Source organism: Lathamus discolor, chromosome Z, assembly GCF_037157495.1.
Source record: "Lathamus discolor isolate bLatDis1 chromosome Z, bLatDis1.hap1, whole genome shotgun sequence".
Classification (NCBI taxonomy): Eukaryota; Metazoa; Chordata; class Aves; order Psittaciformes; family Psittacidae; genus Lathamus; species Lathamus discolor.
In genome coordinates, this window is record NC_088909.1 from 58,698,684 (window position 1) to 58,726,444 (window position 27,761).

General features: G+C 45.1%; 2 protein-coding genes across 2 annotated transcripts in view; one reads left to right on the plus strand and one right to left on the minus strand.

The window, feature by feature from the left end:
- Positions 1-5,731, minus strand: part of PDE6B (phosphodiesterase 6B) — a 21,209-nt gene extending 15,478 nt beyond the window's left edge. The window contains exons 1-4 of the mRNA XM_065663694.1: positions 5,321-5,731; positions 3,557-3,709; positions 3,130-3,219; positions 806-946 (exon numbers count right to left, since the gene is read on the minus strand). Coding sequence (XP_065519766.1) covers positions 806-946; positions 3,130-3,219; positions 3,557-3,709; positions 5,321-5,731 — 795 coding nt within the window. The remainder of the gene's footprint in view (positions 1-805; positions 947-3,129; positions 3,220-3,556; positions 3,710-5,320) is intronic.
- Positions 787-27,087, plus strand: LOC136005835 (purpurin). Its single transcript, XM_065663709.1, has 6 exons — positions 787-856; positions 21,172-21,289; positions 22,692-22,828; positions 24,400-24,512; positions 25,560-25,772; positions 26,945-27,087. Exons 1-6 carry the CDS (start codon positions 819-821, stop codon positions 26,953-26,955), a joined length of 630 nt encoding a protein of 209 aa, XP_065519781.1. The 5' UTR covers positions 787-818; the 3' UTR covers positions 26,956-27,087.
- Positions 27,088-27,761: the final 674 nt, after the last annotated feature.

The following is a 27,761-nucleotide window of genomic DNA, read 5'->3' on the forward strand; positions in this document are numbered from 1 at the left end:
TGATACTATTCAGCATGATAGTATGTCCAAATCACGAAGTGTAAGGCGCATTATGTGGCCGTATATAGTCATCCTATACACAGGATGCTGCTTCATTCAGTGAACAGCACAGGCTGTACCCACAGAGCAAATGGGTACGTCGATACACCATGTTCTTCATTTTCCAGAGTGTGACCATAGGGCTTATTTGCTACTTGCCATCTTGCTAAAGTGAAAGATTTTATTTTCTTCACTTAGGTTAGATTATGATGCTGGTCAAAGTGTCATTAGCACACTCACGATCTTCTAATACACGTCTTCACAAGACAGCATGCTACAAAGCCTCTGGCAACATGGTGGAAATCACAGTTCATGGTAGGCTCACTCAGCTTGACTGTGGAATAAAGCAGGGCTGCCATGGCAAAGAAACTGTGTAACCCCCACATGTAGCTTGTAAAGGTGCAGTTAGACTGAATCAGAGCTACAAAAGGAACTTAGCTTCTGTCAGCTTACTTTCATGAAGCCGAATTTTGCCCAAACGTCTGGATAACATGCACATGGATGAGTCTTTGAGGAGGATGGCTGCTTTGTTGCTGGGGGTTTATAAAGGTATCTCACTATAGGTCTGATATCCACAGGCTTTGTGAGGCTGTGCTTATGTTGCAGGCTTTGACCAGGATTGCTGTAGTCAGACACCTTTGTCTTCCCAGCCTCTGGCTCTTCTGACAGTCCCATTCCAGTGATAAGCTATGCCCTTTCTCTCTCTTTCCTTTATCCCAGGCTCCTCATTTGCCAAAAGATATACAAGACACATGTGAACACTCACCTTCTGCTTTGTCATGTCCAGGAGACCTACTGAGTACCGGTCACAGTTCAGGTATGCCCTCACTGTGTAAAAAGCTTTGTGGAACTGCCTCTCAATGTCTGTCAGCTCCTCAAAAACCTTGTTGGCTGACCACAACAGCACCTGCAGGATAAAATCCAAATGTAAACATATCTTTTCCTTGAGAGCTGGGCCTCCCAAATGCATTTGGAATAACAAGGAAACAGGCTTTATACTACAGTTTCTGAAAACTGCAATAGCAACCTATACTGCAAAGTGTAAAAGCATTGCTTATTCACACTGGGAATTACTAGTGAAAGATCTGTTGTCAGAACAAGTCAAGTCACCATGGAATGCTATGTAAAAGTTCAGTCTTACAAATAAAGCACAAAAAAATAGTAGTGCCAGATAAAAAGATGGCCCCACTTAAATTTTATATCCATAAGTAAAATCTTGCATCCAAAACCAGCTTCACCAAAACTGTTGCAAATTCTGGAGGCTGGAGTTGGAAATATCCAAGTTGACATTTTACTCAAAGCCCTTCCACTGCTGCTTTGCATGCACATCAGCCTATGATCCCTTTCCCTATCCTGTGCCCTACAAATGCAGCCTTAAGAAAGATGTTATTAGGCTCTTTCACTTTTAATAATCAAGGTTATGTGGCAAATTAGGCTTAGCTAATGCATGTGTGCCTGTATCTGAATGTGTCTTGCTTTGCTTTCCGAGCCCATAGAACACGAGAAGCAGGGCTTCGGAAGCACTGAGGGATGCTGATGAAGGTGACTGGACCTATGCTTTGAGCAAGAAGTACTGTTGCATGGCCACAATCAGGAAAAGTGTCTCACCTCTTCACTGGGCACTAGCAGATAATTTTGGTAGTTCTGAGCTGCGCCAGTTTCTGTTTCTAATCCATAAATTGGAACAACTTGACCACTCTCTACAAAGTCTGAGGTGTTCAATATCACTGGCCTCTGAGCATCCCTCAGATAGGATAGTGGTGTCATACAAACTATTAGAGGAGATGATCAACGGTTTATTTTTTGGCATTTTACAGCATGGAATAAGTAATGCTGAAAGCCACAAAGCGCAGTAGGAACTGAAAGAAATGGCTAATTCACAAAGCCACCTGAAGAATGGCCAATTCATGGAATGATGTAAATAAGCTGGAGAAAATGTGTTACCTGATCTTCTAATAAGACTTTTTCACAGTATCTAAGCACAAGCATACCAGACTGTCTTTGCACAAGCTGTTTTACTTACAGTATCCCCCAGCGTTTGCAGCTGGGATCTGCAATTCTAAAATCTCTGACTACCTTAGAGAGTGTCATTTGCTTACTTCGTACTTTGGTACTTTAAAGTCCCACAGAATCAATCATATTAACTCTCGCACAGACTTTTAGATCTAGATGTCCAAAGGTTTACCAGTTGAACTACTGGTGGAGCTGGCCGTGTGTCTTGCATCTCCTTCTCACTTTACTCTCTTTCTGTGGGACCTGCTGATGCAGCAGTGATACATGAACACAGGACTCACGCAGACCAGACCACACTGTGGGATGCATTAGGCCTTCTACGTCTTGGGTCTCCTCTTTTATTTTCTAGCCCTTTCATTACCTCCCCCCATGCTAAACCTCAACAGGAATAAACCTTTGCTAGTTCTGTTTTAGTTGAGTTACTGAGCATTGCTAGATGGGTATATTACCTGACTGTCATTCATGCTTATGATCACTGAAAAAATTGCATGTCCTCTCCAGTAACAGCCAGGTGTCTGTTGCAGAAAGGGGTTGCACGGGTTCACATCCAATCCCAATAAATTAAAGAGTCCTTTCATAATCCAAGTTATGGAAAACAATGGTGGCTGAATTGCTTCAATTCAGAATACCCTAAACCCCTCAGCTATGTTAATTTTGAAGAAGGCAGGCCAGTACAAAAGGCATGTGAGTCATCTTACTGGCACTAAGAAAAATTCTATAGCCCTTTTTAATAAGCAGGTAAGGAAAAATACCATGTTCTTAATTGTAGGAAATCTCTTAGTGCTGCTGGTTGAAGTGATTAAATGCCCCAGGAGTCTCAGTTCAACAAAACATCTGGAGCTCAGTTCTGCTGAAGCTGGTGCCACTGCACCAGCTTCTGCAGTTTTGCCAGCAACAGCAGGAACAGAGAGTAATGAAGAACTGTGAGGGAGGAGCAGTATCTTAAAGCAGATAAGGGCACCTTTTCTTTCTGCTCTTCAGGCACAAATCTCTGAACAGATCAGCTACAGCTTTGAAATCAGAAGAATGAACTCGTTTGATTTTGGGATACAGCCCAATCTGCATTTGCACTCTTACCTGGCCTCTTCGAGTCTCACAATTGTGAAGATAACTCAAGTGATAAATTTTCAAGTTCAAGGAAGCAAAATTCAGGTACTTCAGAAAAAGCTGAAAAGGCAAAAAAATGAGATTGAGTCAAATGCAGTAGAAGCCTCAGGTATACTGGATTTCATAACACCCCTTCAGCAACGTCATGGTAATTCCCCTGGATAAATGCTTTGCTTTGCACTGGTATGAGATAAGGCTTATCCCACTGTAACTTCCCTGAAAGATTTCTGAGATAACCATCCTCATAATAAGCCTCTTGTGTTAGAGGGTGAGTCCCCTGTGGGGAAACTTGCACCAGTGAAGCTTCACTAAAGCAGACATCCCCACTGCAGTAGAGTCTGTCTTACATGCCAAAAGTAACACCTGCTTGATAGAAACTGAGCTACAGACCACTTACTGCTTCGTCAGAGCTGGTGAAGTATGGACCATTGAGCTTGTTAAGAGCCAGAATAACAGCAACTAAATCTTTGCCATTCAAGATGGGTGTTGCAAGGATGCTTTTCGTAGTGTAGTCGGTGAGCTCGTCAACAAATGAACTGAACTGGGCACACTGTTCAACAGAGAATTTACAAATTAAGCATTTCCCCCACTATGTGTAGTCTTAAAACCAAGTTAAAGCGCAACTTCTCAAAATAAGCTGCCTAAAGAAAGTTTTGCTTAAAAAATTATTGAGGAAGATAGATGAATTAGCAGAAAATTGGACAATGTACAGGTGATAAACCTGGTATCAAGAGAACGGACCGTGGCTTCTCACTGCAACGCATGCAGTTCTTTCTTTCAGAGATCTTGGAAATCACGAGCTTTAACATTGCAAACTCTGTCAGAAGAAAGAGGCTCTCAGATCACTGACATCCTTCGTAGTACCTTCTCCATCCCTTCCTCCGACTTTCCATTAACATGTTACCACAGTTACCAGCCAGTTACCACACTGCGTTGTATAGCCACAATTTATAAATCAGTGCTGTCCTGCACAGTCATTGGGAAGTTTGTTCACCCTCTTTTTAATTCTGCTTTTGCCTGGGCCCTGAAGTTGCTGTTGGCTTGCAGCCTCCATGAAGCTGTCTACCCCTTGTTTTGCTTGAAAATGTTCTCCCACACATTCCCTTCCATGTTGCTGGGCCGTTGTGCATGGGATGATAGATAGAAGGGAAGGAAAGAGTTTTGAAAGAGAGTTTAAGTCACATTAAAAGACAGTTTAAATCATTCTGACGGTTCCCCCTTCCCAAGAAAACAAAAGTGGTTGTGAAACCAAAATCAATGTTTCAGTATGTTCTGTGAAGGACAAGGCATTTTTTGGTGAAGCATTTGGCTGTGCTTATATTGAGCAACAAACGGATGGATAAGCAGATGGTCTCTTTGTAACAAGCAAACAAAAGATGGAGTAATCCCAAATGCCATATTTGGGTCACATGGATTTTAATTTTTGTATCTATGATTAGAACAAGTGGCTTATTATTACTGCCATTCAGGTTTAAATGATTCAACCCAGGAATATAGGGGGTAAATACCGTCATGAAGGCAGAAAGATATAACATTAAAATTCCTTGGATCCCTCTTGGTATTGCAGTGTGCAGGTTTGCTGAAAGAGCTTTTTTGGTCAAAGCTTGTCTCTAGCTGCTTCTGATGAAGATCACTCACACACAGGTCCACTCCCTCTGACAAAAATGCCTCTGAATCCCCTTGACCCAAACTTTATCAGACAGCAAACATTTTCAAATTGCATTTGTGGTGGAAAACCCTTCTAGACTCACTATAAATGATTCCTCTCTCTTTGGCAATTACTCATGGAATAGAAGTGTTTGTGGAAATTTCCATGTGCATTCAGTGCGGATATGGTTGTACCTCACACTGCTGAACTAGATGTGATTTTGTAGACAAGCAAGGTGTGACACTGCACTTCTTTGCAGGAGTTAACACCTTCTGTAATTAATTTGTTTAGATTCACTTGCTCCATAAATGAAATTGGAAGCAACTAGCAGACTTGCCACCGGTGCTTTGGTTTCCAGTACACAGCTGTTACACTGCAAGAGGTTTGAGCCTCAGGCACCAAGATGCCCTGCTGCCTCTTGACCCTTTAGTACTTGCAAGCGAGTGACCCTTTCGTACTTGCAAGTGTGTGACCCTTTCTTCTACTAAGTGAAAGAATAAATGGCAAACCTACCTCACTGACATCCTTGATGTTCATGGTTTTCTTGGTTTGCGCAACATAGCCCACAATGCCTAAGTCCAGTGGATAGACAATCTCGCAGTCTGGGGGAACCAGGCAATCCTCCAGGGTACTTCCCTCTTGGATGTTGAAGAGCCTTGTTGCCAGTTCAGGTGTGCCATTTCTCTGCCTGTACATGAAAAGACTACAGCGGTCAGCGTGAATAAGGGACCTGATTCTTCTCAAGGTCTTGAAAACCACTTTCTCCATGTTGATGCTTTCTTGCATGTCTTGGATCAACTCAAAAAGGATTTCACACTCATTGTTATTCCAGGACTCTGTTCCTTGTTTCTTCTCAAAGTACTGCTTCGCAAAAGCAGGGTTGCTATCAAGAAACTTCTCCACATCGTCTTCACTAATGCTCATTGTGAATGCCCTGGGTCTTGTGGTAGGTAGTAGTCCAAAGATGTGGTCTATGTAAAAACTGTAATTTCTGGTGTAGTTCCTAAATTTTTGTGATAAAAGATGTTGCTTCTAGAATGACCAAGGGTGAGGCAACACTGCAAAAGAGCTTGTCATCAGGAAGAGGTATTCCTTTATAGTGCTGACGGTGAGTCAGTGGGAGGACAGATCTTCTCAACCAAACGGATTAGATGACCTCTACAACAGCTTTGGGTCTACTTTCTTTTTCTTAGTCTAAATGCAAACAAAAACTGAGTACTCACAATACCTGAAAACACTCTCCTTTCTCTTGACAAGCAGAACACCTACTGAAACAGTTATATTGAGGCAGCAGCAACAGGGAAGTGCTGCATGTTCTAACATTGAAATAAGCTCTTTAAAGTCTAATTAAATATATACTGCTTGGGCCTAATCCTTGGCTAACAAGGTGAGCATCTTATTATTTCTACTCTCCCAGCTCCCTGAAGTAGTAGGAAGTGCATCCTCCACAAAAAGGCACTGTGGCCAGAACAAAAACAGTGAGCTAATGCTGCTCTTCCAGAGCTCCCTCTGCTATTGCATAGTTCTTTGTATGCTGTTATAAGGGCTGTTGTCAAATGGAAGCACCAATGCTCAACACTTTAGTCCAGGATTTAAACTGAATTTGAAAGGTCTGTAGCCTTTTCTTCTTGCTAGTAAGAGTCAGGAGAGGAAAACATGCCTCTTAGTGGCAACCCTTTAGGAAGAAATTTAGGGAATCATGGGAGGCCCTGCTGTTAAAAAATATCAAAACACTCAGGAAGGTAGAAAAATTTGCTCATCACTATGAGTGGAGAAAGGGTGGGAATTACAGCTGTGACTGACAGAGTTGTGCACATCAGTGAAGTCACTGTGCTGTGCAAACAGGAGGTGAGGGTCAGCATCACGCTGGGAGACAAAACGCCACAGAGGCCACTACTCTTCATGGGAATTAGATGATGCACATGGGCGAGTCTCATCCACCACATTGCTGGAAGTTAATCATGGCTTACTTGCTCAGGGAGTAAAAGGCCCATTCCTGTGAGCATTGGTACTATTGCCAGGAGTGGTGCAAATCAGCCCAAATATGAACGTGAGTGCCTGGGAGGAGGGCTACAAGAGAGCTGTGGTGGCTGTGTTAGAAATGCTTGTTCAGATGTGTCCCTTCAGCAGGGAGAACAGAACAGATAGATAGCCACTGATACATTCATGTTCACCCCTGAAAAAGGAGGTGAACACTCTCACACAAAGACATGGAAGTATAGAGGAAAGCAGTTGAGAGATAAACCCTTTCAGAAAATTGCAGATAAAACAGTGGAAACAGAGTCAAAGATGTATAAATTCATTATTTATCATTCCATTTTCTCCTATTCATTCTTTCAGTTCCCTGAATCAGTGGAAATGCAGTAGGAATGTTGCTGGGTCAACTGGCTGAATGTGTTAGATGCCTTCATGCTAGCATATCATGAACTTGCTCTGGTAGTTCTCGTAGTCAGGATATTAAAATAGAGTTATTACTCAAGAAGACTTGGAGAAGGTGACGTGTGCCGGGGGTGCATACACTGCCTTCAGTGCCCACGTTCTACTGGAGAGACAAAGAGTTGCTCAGCAGCAACATGATGAGGGTCTGCTTCAGGTCTCCAGAGCAGGAGTGGTTGAAGCCTTTCTATGAGCAACAAGCAGGACAGTCCCAAGTGCAGGACTTGGTGGCAGTGGGAAATGCCTGGCACCTGTAGGTATGACAGTGTTTCAGGACTCAGGCTGTTCAGCAATGTGTTGCATGTTGCAGCAGTTTTCTGCTACAAAGGATGGCAGAAAGAGCAAGAGGAACTTTTCTTCAGTTCTGATTGGAGGCAAGTGAAAGAACTAACGGAGACCTTGAAGGTGGGAGAAGTTCAGGTGCTCCAGACCATGAAACAAAAGTTTGAAACTGGGGAAAAAAAAAAAGCCTTTTTGTAAATTATGTGCTCTTGCTAATCAAGAGAAAAACACGACAGAAAGTGTATAAACATGGCAAAATGATTGAAGATGAGCGCAAGAATACCGTGAATGGCTAAAAATGGAAAGTCAGAAAGGCCAAGTTCCAAAACGAGGTTAAATTAGGAACATGAAGGGCAGTAAACATTTTCTGTCATACTGGCTAGATTAGGAATATTAAGGGAAGTATTGAAGGACTGGTGTGGTTAGGGGGTTACATGAAGTGACCATTAAGCTGTCAAAGGCTTTTTCTGATGATTAACAGAGTATCTTCTGAGGTTCTAAAATGCTGGGAAAAGATGTAATGATTCTTTCAGCAAAACAGCAAAAAGTAAGAACTGGAGAATTCCGCAATAGACAGTTTTGAATCTAGCTTGTAAGAAATACAGGGACAAACATGTTTATACAAATAACTAGAAGAGATAAGTAAAGCCAGCGTGGTTTTCTCAAGAGCAAACTGTCATACCAGCATAATTCCTTCTATGCCAGAGTAAGAAGTCTGTGGACAGGGGGAAAGTAACAACTGTCACAGCTCTTGACTCATGAGAAAATTACACACAAAATATTCTGTCTTTTAAGGTGAAGGCTTAGAAGAAATAGAAGGTGGTGGCAAATCCATCTGGAAGATGAAGAGCTGTTGTTAGTAGCTCACTAATGAAACGCAAGAGCTTCTTGAGTAAGATTCTCCACAGAGGCTGTCCTAGATGTAGAACAACTCAGTATTTCCACTGATGGGTGGAATAAAATTGTATCTGTATGAGCTATGGCCAGGTGTCTGTAAATGTGTTTGAGCACCATCTTACAACTGAATTGCAGACAAGTGTGTGCAGGTGGACTAGAACTCACCAAGGATACATGGAAAGCTCTACTTTTGTGGAGAACAGCCATCTGGTGAGTTCACGGGGATGAGTCACTATTCTGGGCTTCTCACAGGCTGAACATGTGTCAACAGCGCCAGGCAGAAGGAGCTGTACACCCATCAAGTGAGCATTCTATTATATGAGAGATTATGCCAAGCTGTACTAAACAGATGTGTCACCTGGAAGACAGTAGTGGGAGAATGTGATCTCCGAGGAAAGACAGGTTTGTTGTGTCTCTTCCAAGTCATCTGTTTTCTGAACAAAACAGTCCCCAATTGCATAAAAGGCAACTGGGAAGATAAAGAGGACTACGTGTTCTTCATAGTAATGTAGGACAGGAGATTTCATTACTTCATAGTAATGAAGGACAGAAGCACTGGAAAGGCTTCCATAATAGCTGGAAAAGGCTTGCACTCTATCTTAGATACCCCTAGAATCAGAAACACCATCCTTTTTCCCAGAGAACACCTTCTGTCAGAAGTGATACACATGTAATGATGCCAGCCTGCTGGAAGTGTTATGGATAAACAACTTCATATAGCTGAAGGAAAACCCATTTTCCTGTGGGTCTAGCCACCTACAGTGCACAACCTCACTGGCCAGTTATGTGTGAGGAAAACATTGCTTAGACACACAGGAAAAGCTTCATTTGTGGCAGTGTAAACCTGCCAGATGGGAATAACGTTATTGATGATCGGTGTGCAGTGGAAGCCAGAGGCATCCTATTGCCTTCCAAGGCCTCCACCCCAGTATCAACTTGGGCCCTTCCAGTGCGCTGTAAAGTACAAGTCTTGTTTCATCCCTCAGTGACGGAGAGGAAAAAGGACTGGGTAAAAGTAAAACCATTAAAAATCTTGCTAGTCAACTAACACATTTTGGATGCTGGTATCCTAAAGGAAGGAAGTTTCCTGTACGTGGAGTTTGAAGAATGTCTGATGTGAAGTGTAGCTCCTCTTACAGTCTAGCATACTGTGGTCTGGTAGTTTTCTGATCTAGTGGACTTCCCTTGTGCCAGCTTGGATTTGTGGAAGGTGAGAAGTTCTCCTGGGAGCTTGTGGTCACTTCCCTGAATTATTTCAATGTCCGGGAATCAGGCTGTGTATGAAAAGAATATTACAGCACGGAGCTATACAGTTGTAAGACGTACTCAGGATGCCCTATGTCTGAACAGAAGGTCCTTTTGGCTTGGTAGCATATGGTGTTTTCCAGGCTGCATTGCTTCACTGTTTATGTGTAAGCTGACATAAACAGGTTTGGTGGCTGTATTAAAGGATATGAAAAATGTTGTACATGCTTTTGGGTTGTGATTTGGGAGCAGAAAAATTGTAAATGGGTGAACTATTCATATTGAATGGAAGCTGGCACTCTTTTGGATCCAGACCTCCAAGACACTCGCACTTTGTTTGCATGAAATGTTCAAGATAAATATTTTTGTTTGAAACATTTGTATGAAGAACAAGCAGTGTCCAACAGTGACACTCCAGGCTCCAAATATGAAATATCCAAGCTCTGTTCTTCCCTCTGCATGCACAGTTTGAACCTTGACAAGCATGTTTCCCCTTAACAAGGGGAAAGAATAAAGCACCCAAGTACTGAAGTTTATAGCTGCAGAAGTGGAGAAACTGAGTCAATATTGGTTAAGCCAAGCCTGGGCTGTGTAACTGCAGTGCACTTGAAACAACACAGGAATAGTGCATGGAAGTCTACATCATCTGTGCAAACGGAGCCAGCAGTGCCAGAGTAGATCCCTTGGAAAAGGGTGATGTCCTGATGGACCCAGAATTTCAAGCATGGTGCAAAGGATACAGGTGTTCCCCAGGCCTTCAGGGAAACACAGGTGGCATCATGAAAGCCATTGCGAGCATAACAATGATAACTGAGGTGGGTACAGTCTAAGCTTGCAATAGGATAATGTTCTTTGACTGGACTTAGGCAGACAATGGAGGATTTTGGAGGAGGATGAGGCTGCTATTTTAAGAAACTTGCACTAGGCTGTCACACAGCATAATATCTGAGCACATGTGGTTGCACACATGTGGTTTTAATAGCTTTAAAACTGAATTGCAGAGTTGGCATAAGACCTCTGCCTTGCTGGGTGTTGGTGGATGTCCTTTAAACTGGGTTTGACATGGAAACCTCAAATGCTAAAACTGAATTGAAGGCTTGGCTCATGGCTGGGGAGATGAGCTGGAATCTGTGAGACAATATTCCTCCCCTCCCAATAACTCATGTCTCAACCTCTCCCCACTCCCATGACAGACGCTACTAAAACTCCAGCTGTGAAGTAAACCCATCCAGCTAGTGTCGTGCAAAATACACTGCCCAAGAGAAGCAGTACTGTTAGAGTCATTTATGTGTCCAAACCAGACATGCAGATGCTACCTGCAAAGCAGGAATAGTGATGGCAGGGGATGTCAGGTCCGAAGGTGCTTCTGCCCCTCCTTCATGGGAGCAATGTTTTCCTCCTAACCAAGAGGCTGTGGGGAGGGCAGCTGCAAGGGACTAATTTGATTAGACATTATCCGTACAGGATGCCGTATTGACAGCTACACTCAAACCTTTCTGGCCCACTCATCCGTTGGCATAACAAGATTGCAGCTTATCTGATTTACTAAGTAATATTGTCATACCACCTGCTTGTATCCACGAATAAGCTTTCCTGCCTGGAACCAAGGAAGCCCAGCGAGGATCAGAGCCGTGTCGCTCACTCCTCCTGGGACAGGGTCTTTTGCCCCTGATGTCCAGCTCACTCTTCAGCCTCACAATGATTATTTCTTGCCATGCAGTGGACTAGTGTGCAAAAACTCATGGCTCTGTCTCAGCACCCTCTGTTGGCTTTTCCTTCCTCTCCATGGCTGTTCACAGGCCTTTAGATGGCACCACAGCATGACCCTGCCCCCGGGGCTATCGCCCCCTGTGCCAGGCAGTTGGGACCCATTCCTGCCTGTGGTCCTGGCTAGCAGAGCTACCAGTGGGTGCAAAGCTGCAGCAGTTTCCTGCAGACACCCTTGGGCAAGGAGGTTAGAGATGGATGAGGGGTGAAGGGCACTAGGGAAGCTGTGGCTGCTCCACCCCTGGCAGTGTTCAAGGCCAGGCTGGACAGGGTTTCGAGCAACCTGGTCTAGTGTGACGCGTCCCTGCCTATGTCAAGGGAGTTGGAACTGAATGAACTTTCCAACACAAACCATTCCATGATCTATAAGTCTGGGATGGTTCAAACTGGGAGAGCAGAGGGCACGGCTGACTTTCAGAGGGACCTCAGGGAGTGGAGAAGTGGATCCTACAGCCCACCCCTGGCAAGCACTGAGTCCTGCCCCTAGTGAAGGATGGCAGCAAGGAGACGTGTGTCAGCTGGGGGATGTGCATGAGCACGGCCTGAGCTGCACACTTGTTTTAGTGTATCCTGGCTGTTACACAGAAAAACAGCAGTGGAGCACAGGAGCACAGCTTACTGACAATCCTAGGTTTGAGGAAGTCACAGCTTGAGCAGCAGCTTCTTATGCTAGAGCTCCATTTTCTTGCTGGTCGGATAGGGGATATCTGAATTGTAGCAGGATCATTAAATGTTTATAATGAATTATAAGTCCCACACGCTACTGTGAACAGGGGAAAGCATGCTGCTGGCAGTTCAACTGCAAAGGGTGAGTAATGTGTTTTGGAGTCAAAATTAGTACCTCAACACCCCTTACAAAATTTTGCTTGCATTTTGGTCTCCATCTTTTCATGACCATTAGCCCTCCCCTTATAAATCCTTTTGGAGAATTACTTTTAAATTAGCATCCTAATTTTAGTATTGCATTGGTGAGTTGCAGTAAACAGTCAAAGATTTGAACTGAAATGGTACTCACAGAGAGGAGGTAGTGCTATAGACACATGCATAAATACAAATTTTTACTTTAGATAGTAGTGTGTTCAGAGTAAGCAACAATCAATAGGCATACTGGGTTAGCTTGCCAAATGCTTTTAAGCTCCATAATTTGGTAAAACCCAGAAATACCTTTTCATGTTAACACTAGGCTAGTTAATCATAGAATCGTAGAACAGTTAGGGTTGGAAAGGACCTCAAGATCATCTAGTTCCAACCCCCCTGCCATGGGCAGGGACACCTCACACTAAACCATCCCACCCAAGGCTTCATCCAGCCTGGCCTTGAACACTGCCAGGGATGGAGCACTCACAACCTCCCTGGGCAACCCATTCCAGTGCCTCACCACCCTAACAGGAAAGAACTTCCCCCTTATAGCCAATCTCAGTTAGCTGTTTGATTTTTTCACAAAAAAAAAAAACCCCAAACAAAATGAAACCACCCCAAACCCAGCCCTCTCCCTAAATTCAGACTTGCAGACTTTAAAAATAAATGCTTTTTTTTGTTTGTGTGTGTTTTTATCAACAATTGCTGAGTGGTGTAACAGCACCTGATACAATGGAGGTACTTCACTCACGGAAATGATAGTGTGTGAGAGGCCGGCCCCTGCACTGCCCAGTGCTCCAGAATGAGTCCTGAGTTTCTGAAAGCAGCAGCGCTTCCCTTGCACTCTAGCACATGAGTCAGTTTTGGATTTGGCAAGTCTGGCTGTTGTTTTTTAAGAGACATGTACAAGAAAAGGCATCTATGCTGTGGCAGAAGACTGGAAATGTACTTAAGTAGCCTTGAGGCAGTCCACCAGACCTGACATGGTGACATGCCTTCTTGTCTTTATCCTCCTTGTATATGTTGTAAACATGGACAGGCTCTCTTTCTCTTAATTTTACAGAGAGCTGCCTCAGTTAAAAAAATTACTACAGTACAGCAGCAACGGCAGTTTCTGCAGTAAGACTATATAAGTTTATTATCTTGCAACTGACAGATTGTATCCAAAGCTCTTAGCACAAATCACCGAACCTTGAATAAGAAGATTACTTAGCTGGTCAAATGTCCTGTGAAGCTGAAGCACAAAAAAGATCATTAAACTCTTCCCAAACTCTACCATGTGCAGTCCTTGTGAAGCCGTCTTCCCACATACCATGGGCACAGAATTAAGGAAAACATGATAGTAGGACACACGAAACTTTAATAAGGAGCATTAATAACACAGTTATAGGTGCTTGTATCTTCCCAGAAGTAGGTTTGCTTATGCAGTGTCAGTGAGAAATGATAAAGAGAAGAGGATCTAAGAAAAGGTTCTCAGATGTCTGAAGAACAAAAGGGCAGCATCCGAAATCAGTGACTGGAAACATGGCTACAATGGAAAAAAAGAAGTCAGAGAATAGGATTGTTGAACATAAAAGAAGTGGAACAGAGAAATTCACTCTAACCTCAAGAGTAAAAACAGAGCAGAAGACAGTATAAAGTAATGAGGAAGAAGAAAATGGATATTGAGTCCATATGAAGCAGTGGAAAGAGCCAAGTATTGAAACGCGGGAAGGAATACAGAAAGCATGGATAGTACAGTGATTAAAAAGAATGGTGATGAGCCATGAAGGCCATGAGGCAAATGCCAACAGAAAATGCCCTTCCTTACTTTTGAAACTGAGTATTGAGGAAAACCTTTGAGCCTCTCACTAGGGAAGATCCAGGGGAGAGATGCATTTCTGAAAGCCACGGGAGCTCGTGGGTAGGGGGAAATCAAGGCTGAAAGGGTCCTCTGGGAAGGATTTCAGTGTTTGCTTTTGGTTACTGAGATATGAACAGGTCGTGCCAAGTGATTCTCAGCACAACTGCTCCACAGCAACTAAACCAGGATGGGAAGATACTCAGAGGAATATGTGTTCGGGTGAGTTTAGAAAGAGGCTGATGGCTTGCTGAGAAGATGGAGGTGGCCCAGGGGTAAGGCCTTGGCAGGATGAGGTGGCAGCGCTGGGCACATGGATGCAAGCACAGAAAGTGGCTTTAAATCAAAGAACAGACTACTGTGGAAAACTGGGGAACCTGAAGTGTGAGACTGAGCATAGCTGCCATGGGTAAGAAGAAGTCAGGCCGCAAAATCATGAGAAAAAGCTGGGAGAGACTGAGTAGTCTCAGTGTACACAGCAGAACAGTGTAAAGAGGGATGCAACATCAGCAGGTACAAGGTTGCAGCTTAGAGGAAGCAAGTACTCATATTCCAGAAACCAGCAAAAAGTTGGGTCATACAGGTGTTTACTGGTCCTAACAGGAGCAGCTGTAGCTCCTCACTTTGCTAGATAAGTGCCCTTAGCTGCTGAGAAGCATGCAGTGATAAAAATGAGGAAGCTTCCTATCAATGGAAGACTTGCTCTATCTTGGGTCTTGCAGTTTCAAAGAAAAACAGCTGTTTAAAGCATAAAACAAACAAAATCCTTCATGAAATAAGTAGTAATAACTTAATCTTTGATAGCTTAGAAACCTCATCGTTCTTTTCGCTTTTGCAAAGCAATAAAATGAAGTCCATCCTTTTCTCCCACAGAGGAAGCAGAGACAGAAAGCTGAAATGCAGTTGTAAGTGAGAGCCTTTGGCTTATTCTCTAGCTCTGTGACTCTCTAATAAGCTTCATGCTCTCAACTGCCCTCTTCTTGAAGTTCAGAGAGCGCTGACCTAAACCTTTCCTCCTTAGTCTGTTTCCGCCTTCTGTTGCAGACGGAAACTGTGTCCTCTAATGCTCAGAAAGGCCAGGCACCTGACTAATGGCCTTTGGCTGTAGCACATAAGATTCCCCTGGCTTTGTTAATTTGTGCTTCTGGTTTTAGCTTTTAAATCCACCATCAGGACTGGCAGGGGCAGCCTGGCTTACCCAGAACAACTCCAGCTCTGTGCCAGCAGTATAACTTTTGTAAAGCACCTTGAGATGCATGCCATGTGAAGGGCTGTAAATACCCCACTGGTATTTTTATCTGGAGCAATAATCTGGAGGCAGCACTTACTGTATGCAATATGTAATGGAGGACATATATTCTACTGTTACATCATGCTTTGCAACAAATTAGAGCTTACAGATTTATTCCTGAATATTTGGTGTTAAGATGCTTTTGTTGCATCAACAGAAAAGGAACCAGACTTAGAATAATGCAAGCCAAGCATTATTTACATCTTCAGGGATATCCACCTACCCCCTGTGCCTCTTGGTTTTTGAAGGCATTCTGGGAATAACACCAGGGATTAAATAAACTCCAGCCTGCTACCTCACTGTAAAATGTGGCAGGGAATACTGTCTGCCTCAAGGGAGCAACCCCCTTGCTCCTGCCTTGCCCAAAGAGAAGAGTAGGATCAGTCCATGGAAATACTTCACAGCTGTCTTCAAGTGCAAAGACCTTAGCTCCAGACAGCTGAACCCCTCTTATGTTTGCAGATGCCACCCTCCTTTCCCACTTGAAAAAGGCAGGCTCTCCAGCTTGATCTCTGTCCTCCAGGAGCTAGTGGGTAGGCATGAAAAGACAAATACCGGATCTTTAACCAAATGCTGCAACTAAAATTAATAAACCTGCCAATGTCTGCAAATGGACCAGGTCAGTAGCAGTAAATACTAGGTATGTATACGGCAACAGTACGCCTAGTAGTAAATGCTAGAAAACAACAACCAAAATGTCCATCTCTTTATCTGATAGTCAAAAAAGGTCTTTTTTTCACCAGGTTGCCTCAGTTCTGGATGGTCTTGGTACAGAGTAGCAACACGCCATTAGGGAAACTGTCATGGCTTGGAGAGGGATATCCAGCAGCTCACTGATCATTCTGCAACCATTGTCCATACAGCTGCGCAGAAAACAGGAGATGGCACAAAAGATGATCTTCCTTTTTGGCTGATGGATCCCAATATGCTAAAATCCCACTTCAGAAGAGATTTTAGTCAGCTTTGCATTCAGCTTGTGCTGAATGGGAGAGAGACTAGAACTTTTTTTTCTGCCAGGCTCTTGTCAATGGCCCTGAGAAAATCATTTGTCCCTGTGCTGGCTACCCATAACAGCAGAGGCCCTGAGGCACCTTGACTCTTCCATGCTTTGAGCAGCCTCACGTTTTCACTTGTGAACTGGGGGGAGACATGTGTGTCTGCCTGAGGTGTGTTGTGTGCACGCATATGAGCCCTTGCTCTACCAATTGTAGTCAAAGCATTGAGCAAGAAAGACACTATCACACTTCAGATGGGAAAGGTGCCTTCCAGTTTTTGTTATTTAAACCTGTGAGGTATTTGAATGGCACCTTGAAAGTGATAAGGCAGTGATTTCTGATGCTTTTTTATCTAATAACGTAGCACACCCAAGAACCTTACCCTTGGACCACAGAGGAACAAACTTCAAATGATTTCCTCTTCATCTGTATTGAGTCACTCCCTTCACTGGGAAAGATCAGCATTTCTGCGCAGAAGTCACAGAAACCCAGAACCTCTTAGTCAATGACCTTCGAGTGGTGTGCAAGTCTTACTGGGAAAGCCTTATTTCTCCTGCCTCCTGCCCGGGTAAGGAAGTAGAACAGACTATCGCTGTCCTCTCAGTCCTTAGGTCATGGGACTGGGACATGGGTCCTCCAGCAACACAGGCACATGTGTGTGACACCCCAGAAGGAAGCCCTGCATCCTCAGCCTCACAGGTTAGATCTAAAGCTGGAGCAGGAAATCCTCCCAACTTACAGTGCAATAACCTCCACAAGAGATGCCAAAACTGACTCAAAATGCATCTAACATGTAGTTGTTCTCCAGCACCCTGGTAAACAAGCCCACAGCTTGAGTGCCTACTGGACAGCAGGGAACTTAATGCCTCATGCAGGAGGCTATTTAGAGTCCTGATGCTGTGCCATCGGCTGCTGAGCTAGCACAGCTGAGCTGCCAGCAGTGCAATTGCAGTAATTCCCAGAGCAGTTTACCCGCGCTTATTCCAATAATAAGGCAGAAGGAGGAGGGCCGCTAGCGGTAGGAAACCCAAAACTGCTGCTGCTGAATTTCACATGTTAGGGCAGGTGATAAGATTAATTGTCGCGTCTGCATACCTGTTTTATTGCAGGCCACTAAAACTACCAGTTACTTTGGTGCTGAGTGCAGTACACTGTATACATGCTTTGTTTGGTCAGGACAAATCTTCTATTAAAAAAACATTCAGTTTTGATAAGCAGGTCTGGAACAGGCCCTTGGACACCTTCTTTGACAACTGGATCCTGCAGTGTACCTTTGTTTTCATACGATCTGTTTCATGTTACACCAAATTTAACAGGCCCAGGAATATCCTTCAGTGCTTTTACACCTCCCTTTCTTTTTCTATGTGCAGCACAAACTACCATAATACTGTGAAAATGAAAATTAGTTTTATGGCTTTTTTGTTATTCCGAACAGCATACAGTGCAGTGACAGATGTTATGCTCACCAACCAAAATCTTGTGTTGTGATTAGCTATTATTAGCATGCCTCTAATCCCCAGAGGATTAAGTAGTCACCTAAGCATGGCTTCAAGTGTCACCTATGTCTCATACGGACATAAACTAATCTGTTTTGTTGGAAACAGACAAAGCAATGAGTGTTTTGAAGCCCTTCAAATGCTCAGAAAAGACTGCACTTCTTCCTCTCTCAAATCCCTGAGCCACCCTGGAAAAGCACACTTCTGCACTCAGATTCTGTGTCAGCAGGAAGTTTGAAAATACAGAGGGCATCTAGCATGCAAAAGCCACTTTAAGAATTCATGTTTTATGTCATTTCTTTGAGTGGCCAAGTACTGTAAAGAAATTAAGTAGGCTGTTATTTTCCTTTCATTTCTAGATGAAGTAAATGCTGCTGGTGATGAAGACACAACTGCAAGGAGTGCCAGGGGAGCTGAAAGTAGGCTGCACAGTGTGTGCTTAAGGCCGTAGGCAATGAGCAGTGCTTGAACTGACAGAGCTGGTTATCTTCACACTCAGTGCAGGAGGCCACAAGCCCTGCTCAGTCCTCTCAGGGACCCTGCTCCCCACTGGAGCATGGCACATAGGGTGAGCAGACAGCTGTAGCTCCAGGATTAGTCTGGCAAAAGGCTGTTTGGCATCCTTCCAGAAAATCAGGCCAAGGGGTCCAGGCAGGACAAAGCAGCCGGTACCTCTCCCTAAACCTCCAGGTCTTGGTGTTCCGGGATAAACCCGGCCAAAATGCCCAGGGGAAGAAGGATCTTTGTGCATGACACTGGCCAGCCCAAAAGTGCTCCACCTGCCCCAGAGCAAGCCAAGAGCACAGGGTGTGGACCACCATGGCTGGGGATGTGATGGAGACTGCACGCAGCCACTCCATCAGGCGGAGCAGGACATGCTGTGGCACTTGCTCCTGGTCTCCCCCAGCCTGGGATGGGTGCTGTCACCTTCCCATCCCAGTTACCAGCAGGTCACTCACCTGTGAAGTTGCCCAGGTTGCCTCTGAAGCTGCGCAGATGGCATGAACAGGGTATGCTCAGTCCCTCTGCTAGACTTGTGCCTGCGAAGTGTCACTGCTTCATCTGAGGTGTAAGTAGAAGCTGTACACAGGCCAAATCAGTTTCCTCTGGCAGCAAGCAAGGGCTGTCTTTCCACAGTAATGCGCAACCACAAACAAGTTGCCTGGAAAGCAACACTGTTCACACTAGTTATGGGGCAAGGTTGTATGCTTCTGGTCAGGAATTCCTGGGCAAGTGGTTGTAACTGATCTCTGCAGCAAGTCCAACACATCCAGAAGGCTTTAGCCTTACTCTGAATGCCCAGATTGTTGGATCAGTACCAGGAGGTTCAGGACTCCCTGGGTTTACTCCATAGGAACTACAGGATCATGCCTAGTGGGTATGCCTCAGGCTCCCCAACACCCAGGAGCCTCATGGGAGAAGTCAACTGCTAGTGCTGGCAACTGCTAGATGAGTGTCTGAAGTCTCAAATCTCTCAGGTGAGCCTGGGTAGAAAGATTACATGAGCAGCCTTTCCAGTCAGGGAAATTCCTTGGGCACCTGGGGAAATGCTAAGAATGGCAGGCATGGTTTGCTAGCAAAAATGTTTTTCCAGCCATTTCTGCCTTCTCATCTTTTTGTGTTTTATTGCATCCCATGGAAGGCTTCTAGGAAGAACATACTGGGAATAAGAGAGCTACAGTATTCATGCAACTGGAAATGTTGACAGGATGAACTGGGAAGAATGTGTATTTCGGTGCACAGGAGAACTGGGGATTCCAAGATTTTGCTGTGAACATGAAGACAAAATCTTTATTCTCTCGTCTTCACACCCCACCCCACCCCCCCCCACGTCTCCCTGTAGATAATGCATAATGTCTTTTCACTCTTTCAAGGATCACCTTAATTTGACAATGCAGATATTGGAGGAGCTAATTATATATCTACCCCATGTGAATTGTCAAATATGAACATGTGCCTATGCAGATGAGTATGTATAGTCCATGAGTTTCTCTGGTTAATGCTCTGTGCTTATTCTCCTAACACGTGTTAGTAGCAGAAAGACTTCAGTGAGACAAAGGTGTGTTTCAATCACATCAGCAGATTTATTAGCTTTCTGGACAGCTTTTTCCATTATGTAAAAGCTGTGTTTGTATTAGGGTGGCAGTCAGACCCACCAGTGTGAGGATTACAGTTGGTTTTTACATAATGGATTATCCAAGATTAAGCGTTTTATTCAGGCACACGAGCAAAAATAACCAATTAGTGACTTTACAGATTCATTATTTAAAGGCAGCTGGAGAGCATTTGACACAAAACTCTCCTGCTGACTGCAACCCAAAGAACGAAGCAGAGTGGTCTCAGGGATCTTGAGCACCCCTACTCCAACAGGTAGGTCCCTCTTCAGCAGAGGTGGGCCAGATTAGCATCTCTTGCAGCAGGGAAGTGCAGGCTGCAAGACAGCAGCTATAACAGAGTAGCTGCTTGGGTACTTGGGAAGTCCTGGGTTGGTAGCTCACCTTGGATGCTGCAGGCAGGTTTCAGGTAACTGTGTTTTATCTTGGCATCAGAACAGATACTCAGGGTCAAATACTCTCACAGAATCTATAATGCAGATGCTCTCTCCTCAAAATGAGAGAAACACAAATATGCTGGGATACGGATGAGCTGGGATACCTGAGAAAAGCCATGGCCACCTTGTGGCTGTGCTGCAACGGCAGATCAAGCCTCTAGAAATTGAATATCATGTCTTGTGTGTAGAGGGAACGGTCTGAGGGCAAACAATACTAAGATGTATCTTGCCATTAGGGTAGGCAGCTAGGAAGAGCCTGTTTCGGTGATGAGAACTGGTCATAAAGAACACAGCTTTGCTAACGTAAAAGCAAAGTGTACGCTCACCATCCTTTCAACCTGAAGTGATTTACCAGAGCTCATTGCAACACCACTCTTCTTGTGAAAACAAAAACCTATAAAAATCAACTTTTTATCAATTCTTACCAACCTCATCCAGAGTCTGGCTTGATCTGCAATGCAAAACTAAAACAAACCACAACGCTATTACTTGCAAGCAGAACACTTATGAAGTAGTTGCCACTGAAGTCCAAGTTTGGCTGGATCTAGGCACCACAATGCTGAGTTAGTAGTCTACTGAGCATGGAAAAAACCTAGTTTTAAAATGAGAGGAATCTGTATCTGTAGGCACAGCACCAGCTACTCTACATCTGCTAGCTACGTCTATTGCATGAAATACCCACCCCATGTTTGCTTTTGTCTTGCAGAATGAAATACACACAATATGTTTTCCTGGCCTCGGTCTTTTCTACTGTTGAATACAGCCTGGCTCAGACCTGTGCAGTGGAGTCTTTTGCTGTGAAAGACAATTTTGATCCAAAAAGGGTAAGTATGGTTACTTCAACCATATATGTAAAGAAGCTTCATATATTAACTGTTTTTCCAGGTTGTCTGTGGTGCTAATCTAAAGGGATTCCTCACCAAGATGTTAACTTCTTTTGTGTGTGTCTCTCAGAGTTCCTGTAGTTTGTTTCTCCTACTACTGTTTAACTTTCTGAGCATAACAGTAAAATCAGCCTTGAAAGTCAGGGACACTATTCTGTTAGATGTCATCTTCTCTTAGCTCAAAGCTTGGTGCAGATCTCATCTTTGAGTGGTCCCATGAATGAAACAATTTAGACCAGAGAGAAAGCCCGAGCACATGCCCAGGGGACTTGCATCCACCAGCAGCCATTCCTGGGAGTCACAGCAAACGCTGATTTACCAAGCTGGGTATCCTGAACACAGACAGACTCTTGTTTAAACACAGCATTTAATCTGCCTGCCTCCAAGGAGGAAACCAGGGCTAGCTTAGTGCTGGAAAGGTCCAGAACTATTTAACAGTCCCTCAGGAAACACCACTTGCAGCTGCAGCTGGGAAGGGGTCAGCACTTCCTCTATACAAGATCAGCTTTGCTGGATACAAGCCCATCTCTGAGGAGAGCTTTGGGAACAGCCTGGTTTTAAAAAGTCAGTGTTTCTCAGGCTCCAGTATTTGGGAATTTTGGACTGTTTCAAGCTTAAGCACGTAACTTGCCGAGCATATTTCATTAGCTTCTCTGGAGAATCAAATTTAACACAGCTAAGTTCTGCTCTCCTCAATTTCTACTAATGATGTTAACTTGTGAGAGCCTTCCTGTCTGTCACCTCTCTAAATCTTGTTTTCATTTCACTAGATGCTGCTTGTGCATTTTCAGGGACCTGTGTTTTTCCTAGGGGTTTTCTTCCCCTTAATTTCCTTTCCTTTCCCCTGCTGCTAACCTCCCTAGCACATCCTTTCCTCTTTGTAACGCAGAGTCATTGCCTTCTGCTTTGCTGTTTTTTCACCATCAACTGGTGAAAAGATCAACTGTGGCCGCCAGCAGCCACAAGAGTGTCTCCAGCCAGCTTGCTGAGGTCTTTGTGGCTGCAGTTTGGCATCGTTGATTGCATCTTCCATGGAAAAGCAGGGGCCTGAATGGGAAGAGGGAAGAACCAGCCTGACTTCCAAGCAGGCATCTCAGGATGGGAGAAGCTCTTGGTGTCGGGTCCCTGTTGATGGGGAACATCTCACGCAACAAAGAGTACATGCACACAGTAGTGCAGAGCTGCTAGACCCGCTCCTGGCACAGAAGCAAGGGTTCATTAGACAGCACAGCAGGACCTGTGTGCTACACACCCACCCAAACTCAGACTTTCTCCATAGGCTAGGCAATGGGTAGTTACAAAAATGATGATTAATCCAGATATTAACAGTCTTTCATTTTAGTATGCAGGGAAATGGTATGCCCTGGCCAAGAAGGATCCAGAAGGCCTTTTCCTTCAAGACAACATCTCTGCTGAATACACCGTGGAGGAAGATGGCACAATGACAGCATCATCCAAAGGCCGAGTCAAGCTTTTTGGGTGAGTTCTCTTCACTTTTAGCTCTGGTTGCTGCTGTGAGGTACTAGAGGAGGGGGACATGGATGGTGATCTACCCTGAGTACACAACACAGAATCACAGAATCGTAGAATAGTTAGGGTTGGAAAGGACCTCTAAGATCATCTGGTTCTGGGTTTTATTCATCAAAAAGGGAAGCTCAAACAAGGTAATGTATTAGGGGCCAGAGGTTAGACACTTTTGAGCCCTGGTTACTTCTCAGCCTGGCTCTGGTCTGGGTCCATCACAAAACCAAATCATAAAGTCAATCATAAAGTTGAATCTTGAATGATGGAGTGGTTAGCTAAATGAATTGCAACCAAATGAGAGGAGCTAGCAAAGCCTGTGGGGCTGCAAGGGCAAGACAGCTCTCACTCCATTGAGAGGTTCAGTGGAAAGAAAGGAGCGTAAGTAGGCAATACTTTCACACCCTTTCAACACAGTGTTGGATAGATTGCCAAGGAAAACACAGGGTTAACTCTTGGATGCCACTGTGATGCCTGAATAGACAGATGTAAGGAAGCTTAAGAGTTCTGCCTGTTGGCCATGGTTACCGTAAGGAATTACAGCATGTAAAAGGATTAAATAGCTTTCTGGGTGTGGAAAAGAAAATCTGGGGCTTCCAGTGGGCTAGCACTAGTGCTGTTGTGCATTAACTACCAAAAACTGTCTAACCGCATGAATAATAGAAGAGTGTCTGTGAAGGTGTCAAAAGCACAGCACTTCAGGATGTCTTGGAATGGGGCAAATGAAGGTCTGCAGGCATGCCATGCATTGTGGGTGGGTAGATTCCCAAAAGAAACCAAGTGGGGTCTCAAAGCTGCAAGGGATTTATTTCTGCAGCATCAGGGTAAAGGGGAAGTGTGGCCTGTGCAAGGAAGGTAATGCAGACCCTTCCACTGTTCCACAATTCCAGGTAACACTTGACAAAGGGTGCTAAGGCACACAGGTGGTATTCAAAGCAGAGAAGCGCATTAGAAGAAATGCACGGTTAAGATAAGCACAGGATTCCCATAGCCTGTGTGAAGGCTTTTACCTAGCTTGGGCAATGGAGTGGCTGCAATTATTTCTGTGCTTGTAACAGACATCCCTGTACCAATAGAGCTAAGAAGAATCAGAGAGAGGTTAGAAAACTTGCCACCTCCACCTGGGGACACAGCAAATGAGCCCAAATGAGCCCAAATGCAGGTCAGCTCATGCTGCAAACTGCTAGCAGAGAGCCAAGAAATTATCTCCATCATATCGCTTGGTGTCTGTTTGCTTGTACAGAAATGGGTGGTAAAAAGCCTGCTGAGCTGAAGTGGGGTCAGGGCATTGCCCCAGCCACAGCATGCTTGCACAGCAGAGGAGGGACCATATGGCAGCAATGCACTGTCAGTGATGGGGGTATGTCATTAGCTAGTGACAGTGACTGCAATAAGAAAGGCCATGCTCATGCCTGAGGCGGTTGTGATGAACCATAGACTGGTTCTTGCCCAAGTCCTGAGTGAGGGACTCTTGTTAGAAGCTCACATGCCACAGCGTTTTACCTCCAGTCTGATGGCTCTCGTTGCAGGTTCTGGGTGATCTGTGCTGACATGGCTGCTCAGTATACCGTACCTGACCCAGCCACTCCAGCAAAGATGTACATGACCTACCAGGGACTGGCCAGCTATCTCTCCAGCGGTGGTGAGTGAACTTCTCCAGCCCACCAGTGCTGGGCAATGGCTTACAGCTGCCCGGGTTTGTGTTCTTCGGTACAGGAGCAGGAAAAATAGTTGAGAGCAGATTGCTCCAAGTGGAGACAAAGCATTCTTTTGTGGTGGATGCGTTACCCAAGAAGTGGTTTTTATCTCCACAGAAGGAGCAGGACCCGGAGACTCCACAGAGGCCTCTCCTATACAACACATATACTAACAGGAAGGATGCAGCTTAGAGGAAATGGGTCACACACACGGATTTTGTGCAGCTGGGTGGGGTGATGAACCTGGCACTTCCTGAGCCCCACAGTGCTGAGGTGCAGTGGGGCAGTCGTCCTTATGCTCCTCATAGCTAATGGAGGCAACATGTGGACCCACACCTGCACTCCAGCAGCAAGGTTCAGTTCTCAGGGAGACACAGCTGGAATGAACAAAATGGAGCTGTGAAAGTCCTCCTTGCAGAAACTGCTGAACCTCAGTTATGTACTCTGCATACCTCATACTTTGTGCCTGAGTCTCCATAGCTGTGGGAATCCAGCTGTGGAGGTTGGGCAGGATTTGGCATGCTAGTGCATAAGAAAGAAGTATATTCACCTAGTACTGGCAGATAAGCCAGACCAAACTGGTGAGCAAGGCTGCAAAACAGGAGGCAGGTTTTGCTGAGGCTGCTTGTGTAGGAATTGCAATCTGTATGGTGAAAATTTAATGTGTATGCTCTGCCTCCCCATGCTTGAGCAAGCAGCATAAAGCAATTTCTTATTACTGAAATCCTGGAAAGTCCCAGTCCTTCTAACACTTTCAGCCTAAGAAACCAATAGCGAAAATGCACTGAGTTTCATGGGGAACAAAGATGCCCTGTGTTTGTCCAGTTCTTCATGGTGCGCAGATAAGCTGGATGCGGGAGGTGACTTTAGATACTTTCAGAAGCTGTCCCTGCCATGTGCTGAAGTGAGGAGTCTCTCTGCAGGATGAGAGACTCATCCACCTCTGCTCTGTTTCAGCCACTGTGACCAACACATGTGTTCTGATGTTTCAGGGGACAACTACTGGGTGATTGACACCGACTATGACAACTATGCCATTACCTATGCCTGCCGCAGTCTGAAGGAGGATGGCTCCTGCGATGACGGCTACTCCCTGATCTTCTCACGCAACCCCCGTGGCCTGCCCCCAGCCATCCAGCGCATCGTGCGCCAGAAGCAGGAAGAAATCTGCATGTCTGGCCAGTTCCAGCCCGTGCTTCAGTCAGGTACTTCGGGCTCACGAGCAAACACAACAGAACTGTAGCAAACTACATTATCGTCTTTCGGCAAGCTTTTCTCATGTTATATCCAATAAGAAAATAGATGCAAAGGGAAGTTCATGCAATGGATAAAGCGTGTTACAGGGCAGTTCTGCAGCCTTAGGTTTACCCCTATAGGAATCCTGTGCTGAAACACACACTACCAGAGGAAGACCAGCTTTGTTACTCTGATAGCATAGGGATGGGTGGAACAACCTGGTGTTTCTGCACTTGGAGATGTTTGCCTTGGCCACCTGGTTAACAGCATCTTACCTTAGGTCTGTGCACTGTCCTCTAGGAAAGGAGGAGAAGCTGCCTTCAGGAATGAGCACCCTCCCTCTGCTTAGCTCCAGCATGATTTGTGTCCTGGCCAGTCTGAGCAGCAGAGATGAGGGACTCTGAGCATCCATTCTGTGCCTGATGGCAGCGGCAGCCAGCAGTTGTGCCACATACATGCAAACAGAGTATGTCTAAAGCCAGTTTTGAAAGAACTCTTTTCTGGAGGCATGGGAGTTGATCTTCTAGCTCATATGCTGCTCATGAGACAGGCAGATAATGCTTTAAGGCTGTGCTGGAAGTATAAATTCCTCTTCATTGGTAGCTAATTGCTCATACCCTGCACATGCCCACAGCTTTGCCTGGAGATTGGCCCTTTACTAAGACAGGCCTGAGGACCTGGGGGTTGGTCTGGGGTGTTGCTGCAGTAACACGTCCTGCACTGCTGGACAAGAAATACCAGCTAAAACCTTCTGAACTTCACATCATTGTGTGAGCCAGCCTTCCACCTCAGAGCAGGTCCTATCACCACCTGAGGTTATGAGACTGGCATGGGCATCCCTGCCCCAAGCCTCCTGTATTGCTCACTGTAGCAGAGGAAGGGTAGCTGGCTTGTGGGCTCAAGCTGAAGTGCCTGAAAACTCATGGCTGGCTGGGACTAGCAAAGGTTGCTGAAGTGCTTTGCTAACACACACAGAGCAATGCAGACAGCATCTTTTGCACCCGCCATCCTAATCTTGATTCAGAAGTACCCCAGGTAGGATGTGGCTACAGCTCCACTGAAGACTCAAAAGCTGTTAAAGTACTTTGCAAATTTACTTGCAAGGACTAAAGTTTACTTTTCTTTCTTTCTTTCTTTCCAGGGGCCTGCTAAAAGTACCCTTAAGCACAGGAACCAGACCTCTTGGTCTTGAAGTTGTCGCTGGGCTAATAAGAAAAGAAAATCATAGTATTGAGTAGTGTGTTTGTCCTGAAAAACACATGAAAATCTTGGGGATTCTGTAAACTGTGTGCAATGCAGTACACTGATAGCTGAATTTTCAAGGGAATACCATGGCATTTGTCAATAAATGTTTTTTAAAAACCTCACTTGTGTAATTGCTCTTTGTTACCTGCTGTCCCGTTGGTGAGCAGGAGGAGTGGGGACACTCATGGAGGGGAGGTCAGATGGTGGCCAAGGTGAACCCCAGCACAGTGGCGGCAGTGCCCTTCCCTAGCACCAAGAAGGGGGAGCAGGGCAAGGGAGGCCACAGGGACAGGTCTCTGACAGTGATGATTGTCACAGTAATGGGGCAGGTCTGGGGTTCACTGGGGAGTCCGTCAGGCAGTGAGTGCAGCAAGGCACAGCCGTGCCTGCTAGGTGGCTCTGGGCAGAAACAGCCCTGTGGAGGGGCTCAGAAGCAGAGCTACCTGCAGCAAAAGGCTCCCAAGAGTGCAGGGGTATGGGCTGAGCTGAAGAGGGCTTGTGGACCATGGGCAAGGGGTATACGGGTGCACAAAGCAACAAAGGCAGGCTCGTAGGTGCCTGCGGTGCCCTGGTACATGTGATGTACCTCTCACACCTATTCCATTTAAATACTGAAGCTAAGGAATCCTCTCAAACGAAAACCCAGGTGAGGTCAATAGTGACCCTTGCTGCCTGGCAATATCTTATGGTTATTTCTGGCTGAATACGCAAAA